The sequence below is a fragment of the Tarenaya hassleriana genome, unplaced genomic scaffold, assembly GCF_000463585.1.
Source record: "Tarenaya hassleriana unplaced genomic scaffold, ASM46358v1 Cleome227, whole genome shotgun sequence".
Taxonomy (NCBI): domain Eukaryota; kingdom Viridiplantae; phylum Streptophyta; class Magnoliopsida; order Brassicales; family Cleomaceae; genus Tarenaya; species Tarenaya hassleriana.
Window position 1 is genome coordinate 85,252 of NW_010965601.1, and position 5,199 is coordinate 90,450.

Below are 5,199 nucleotides of genomic sequence, written 5' to 3' on the forward strand. Positions count from 1 at the left end.
GTCTCCTTTTGAGGTACTTAACAAGTGTAAGCCATTACTTGAACACATTAAAGTTTTTGGATGTGTTTGTTACGTGTTTCTTACAGAAAATCAACGCGGTAAACTGGATGCACGGAGTCAAAAGTGTATTCTTGTTGGGTACTCTACCACACAAAAGGGCTATAAATGCTTTGATCCAATTGCCAATCGTGTTCGAGTGTCAAGGGAAGTGCAATTTCATGAAGATCTAAGCTACTATGATATTCAATCATGGAACACGATTGAAGACCTTCCTACATCTCAAGAAGACAAGTTTTAGATCACATGTTACACCCTACTAACGAACTCCAACAACACTGTCAATCATCAAGCACCTGCACCCCATCTTCATCTCAGTCTAGTGAGGATGCCGCCAAAGAGGATTCCCAAGTGGATTGTGAGGTACCGACTGTATCACAAGACTTTGTTTCAACTGATAACGTTACACCTTTTCAGGATGATAACAACAATGACAACCACGACTCAACATTGCAAGATGACATGGAGACAAGCTCACCTGAATCAGAGGTGTCCTCCTCAATGGAGCAATCTCACTCAATTGATCCTCCCAATCCTCCTACACTTCGCAGAAGCACTAGGCCACGCGCACCAATCTCTGAATGGAGTAACCGTCGAGTCTACTACAATGGGTATGCTGTTGCATACCCCATTCAATTCTATGATGATTGTTCTTCTTTTCCAAATTGTCATCAGGCTTTCCTAAGTCTAGTTGAAAGTGAAGATGAGCCTTCTTCTTATGAAGAAGCCAAACATATCCATGTGTGGCACACAACAATGGATGAGGAAATTCAAGCTCTGGAACGCAATGGCACTTGGGAAGTGGCCACTCTACCCGACGGCAAACGTCCAGTTGGTTGCAAATGGGTATACAAGGTGAAACACTTGAGTAATGGGGAGGTTGAGCGATATAAAGTACGGTTAGTTGCTAAAGGTTTTACTCAAACTTATGGGGAAGACTATACTGACACATTTGCCCCTGTTGCTAAATTATCTTCTGTTCGTGTCATTTTATCCCTTGCTACTAATTTTGATTGGGAGTTGTGGCAGATGGATGTCAAAAATGTTTTTCTTCAGGGGGAACTAACTGAGGAAGTGTATATGGTTGCACCTCCTGGTTATCAAGATACAACTGTAATTTGCGACACCTTTTGCGACCGAAATTTATGTCACAATATATTTTGCGACAGACCGCGACTAAAAAGCGACACAATCTCGGAAAAATATCTCTGTCGAACTTGGACGCAAAATCTGTCGCAACTTTTCGACCGACTACGACCGATATATCTGTCGCACATATTTGCGACAGAAAGACGACGGAAAACGACAGATACTTTACGACAGATTGTCTGTCGGTATATACCGAAAGAATTTGCGACAGATATGTTCGGTCTGACCATTTGCGACAGATATTATGCGTCGCGGAAATTATGCAACCGATATGCGACATACTATAGGAGTCGCTCAATATATGCGACCGAGGTGCGACTCACCGATGTGTCGCAAAATTAGGTACATACGTGAATGGTATGTCACCTAACTTCTGTCGTATTTCTGTCGCATTTCGGTCGCAAATCATTTTACTACAGAAAATATCGGTCGCAATTCCGTCGCAACGTTTCTTCTATATACTCGCCGCGCGATGAGCATGCATAGATAGGAAAAAAAATTACTACCGAAAAAAAAAATTTATTTACAAAAAAATGTCTTTTGCATCCAGAATGTGGATGTATAATAGATTTGATTCTTCTAATCAAATCTCGAGTGAGTTTGCTGAAGGATTACAACATTTTATGGCGTTTGCAACAAGTCAAATGTCGTATATTGAGAATTCGAAGTTACCATGCCCGTGCTCAAAATGCGAGAATAAAAGATGGCGAAGTCAGTATGAAGTGTGTAAGCACCTTTATAGAAGAGATTTTATGTCAATCTATTATGTTTGGTTGGCTTATGGAGAAACGTATGATACGTCGTCATCATCACGTGTTTCACAAATGCAAGAACAACTTGTGGAAAACACGTCGCTACCTCCGATCTTTCAAGAAGATCAAGACCGAAATCTATATGCAGAGATGGTGAATGATGCATTTCCCAACGTTGCTCCTTCTCCATATATGGAAGAAGAGCCAAATGTTGAAGCGAAAAGATTTTATGATATGCTTAACACCGCGAACACTCCGATATATGAAGGTTGCGTACAAGGGCTGTCAAGATTATCATTATCTTCACAATTGATGAATATGAAGACTGACTACAATCTTCCGGAGAGATGTATGGATGGCTTCAGTCAGATGTTTAAACAGTATCTTCCGGAAGGTAACACTGCAACAGAATCATATTATGAGACGAAGAGTCTGATGCGTACGTTGGGACTACCTTACCGGAAGATTGATGTTTGTGAAGACAACTGTATGATTTTTTGGAAAGAAGATGCAGAATTGATAGAATGTCGTTTCTGCGGGAAAGACAGATATCGACCACGCCGGAAAGCTTCAAAAAAAGGCAAGTTAATTCCTTTGAAGAGAATGTTTTATATGCCTATAACAGATCGTTTGAAAAGGTTATATCAATCCGAAAAGACAGCATCATTTATGCGATGGCATGGCGAGCATTCGACGCCTGATGGAGAAATGCATCATCCATCCGATGGTTTAGCATGGAAACACTTTCAACAGGTATTTCCTGATTTTGCAAGTGAGACTAGAAACGTATATCTAGCATTATGCACGGATGGATTTAATCCATTTGGGATGTTTGGTCCAAATTATTCTCTATGGCCGGTGATTTTAACACCGTACAATTTACCTCCGGACATGTGTATGAATAGAGAATTTTTATTTCTCTCAATATTAGTTCCGGGACCTAAACATCCTAGGAGGAGTTTGGATATTTTCCTTCAACCGTTGATAGAAGAGTTGAAAGACCTTTGGAGTATTGGGGTTGAGGCATACGACGTGTCAATAAAGCAAAATTTTTTGCTTCGTGCCGTACTGATGTGGACAATTAGTGATTTTCCAGCATACTCGATGTTGTCTGGTTGGACAACGCATGGTCGGCTAGCTTGTCCGTACTGTATGGATGAGACCGACGCATTTTGGTTGCCGAACGAGAGAAAAACGAGTTGGTTTGATTGTCATCGTCGTTTCTTGTCAAGGAATCATGCATTGCGCCGAAACAAGAAGAATTTTCGTAAGAATCGCGTGGTAAGTAATTCTAGTCCGCTTGAACTGACGGGAGATGAAATATTATTCGAACGGATTGAAGACTGTGTGAGATCATATGGGTTAGGGGTTACTACAGAAGTCGGTGGAAATGGTCATTTGCCGATTCAAGGATATGGCGAATATCATAATTGGCACAAAAAAAGTATATTTTGGGAATTGCCATATTGGAGACATCACAAGTTGCGACACAATCTTGATGTCATGCATATCGAGAAGAACTTTTTCGATAACATCATAAACACGGTGTTGAATGTACCTCAAAAGTCGAAGGACAATCCAAACTCAAGGAAGGATATAAAATCAATTTGTTTGAGGAAGGAGTTGGAACTTACAGAAGATGGGAAGGCACCGGTTCCAGTTTTTCGTGTATTTGGAGAAGCGCAGAAGAATTTTTTTCGGTGGTTGAAGGATGATATAAAATTTCCTGATGGTTACTCTTCAAATCTGGCGCGATGTGTTGATATTGGAGGGAATAAATTAACGGGTATGAAAAGTCATGATTGTCATGTCTTTATGCAACGATTGCTTCCAATAGCATTTGCAGAACTACTTCCACATCATGTACACGAGAGTCTATCAGGTATGTCAATATATTTTTTTAATGTTGTTTTTTAATATGTGAACTATATATATATAAACTTGATACGTGGTTATTGTGCAGGGATCAGCTCATTTTTTCGGGTGATTTGCAGTCGGACGCTTAAACTTGAAGATATCACCATGTTGAAACAAAACATAGTTCTGGTAATTTACAATCTGGAAAAAATATTTCCACCGTCATTTTTTGATGTGATGAAACATTTACCAATCCATTTACCACGAGAAGCAGAACTTGGTGGACCAGTTCAATTTCGGTACATTATAATTAATTACTGTGTTTCGTTTAATTAATATATAAGACTTAATCCTCTGCATACTTGTTTAAATAACTGATGATTGTTTAATTTTATTTTTTTTAGGTGGATGTACCCGTTTGAAAGATTTATGTACCATTTGAAGAAAAAGGCAAAACAAAAAATCTTTGTTGAAGGATCAATTGCTGAACAGTATATCAATGAGGAAATATCATTCTTTACCTCATATTATTTTGAAGATAATGTGGCAACAAAGAGCAGAAGTACAAGAAAATCATCCCATTGCGATGATGGCCCTAGTTATCCGACGAATGCAAATATTCCCCATATATTTGACAGAAAAGGAAGATGTGGTGGTAACGCCAGCGATGCCTACTTATCTGAAAAAGACTATCATGTGGTACATACTTTTGTATTGTTGAATTGCGAAGAAGTACTACCTTTTGAAAGGTTCGTTTATACATTTAATTATTTATGGCGTACAATTTTGTTACATTAATTCATTTACAAGTTTTTTTCATTTTATTTTGCAGGATTTTTGATGAACAAGTATACAACATGTATGGTGACGTAAATGACGAGGAATTGACCAAAATTAAAGAAAAAGGGTTTGCTACGTGGTTAAAAGAATATGTAAGAATTTTTCATCAAATTTCTTATTTAAACCCATTTTTAAGATCGATCAAGTATATATTGATATTTAAACAACCTATTTTTTCTTTGTTTTGCAGATTCGAACGTCACCAGAAGATCATCCATTGTGGTTGCATGAGCAGTTCAATGGCCCATTTGTCATGTTACATGTTGGCCTATATTTTTTACCAGAGGCTACGTTTTCCACACACATGAACACGGACAACATCGTTCGACACATAATTTTGGTGTTTCTGTGAAAGGGTCAGAGTACTATGCATCTGATAACGAACCCGATTTTTACGGACTACTGCAGCAGATTTTTGAACTCCAATATGCAGGTCATTTTGGACTCAAAGTGATGATGTTCAGATGTGATTGGTTTGATCCTACACCCATGAGAGGGATCAGAGTCAACAAAACAGGTGTTTTTGACATATGTTACACACGTC

At 38.8% G+C, this 5,199-nt stretch overlaps 1 protein-coding gene across 1 annotated transcript; it reads left to right on the forward strand.

Moving 5' to 3' along the window:
- The first annotated feature begins 2,996 nt into the window (after positions 1 to 2,996).
- Positions 2,997 to 4,354, forward strand: LOC104815196. The gene is made up of 3 exons (XM_010543511.1): positions 2,997 to 3,840; positions 3,922 to 4,004; positions 4,220 to 4,354. The coding sequence occupies exons 1-3, from the start codon at positions 3,030 to 3,032 to the stop codon at positions 4,235 to 4,237; spliced, it is 912 nt and encodes a 303-aa protein (XP_010541813.1). The 5' UTR covers positions 2,997 to 3,029; the 3' UTR covers positions 4,238 to 4,354.
- Positions 4,355 to 5,199: the final 845 nt, after the last annotated feature.

Excerpts from the sequence above, each read along its gene's own strand:
- LOC104815196 (XM_010543511.1), top strand. The coding sequence starts at position 3,030 with ATGTGGACAATTAGTGATTTTCCAGCATACTCGATGTTGTCTGGTTGG. Across the intron at positions 3,841-3,921 it reads TGTACACGAGAGTCTATCAG|GGATCAGCTCATTTTTTCGG; the intron begins GTATGTCAATAT and ends GTTATTGTGCAG.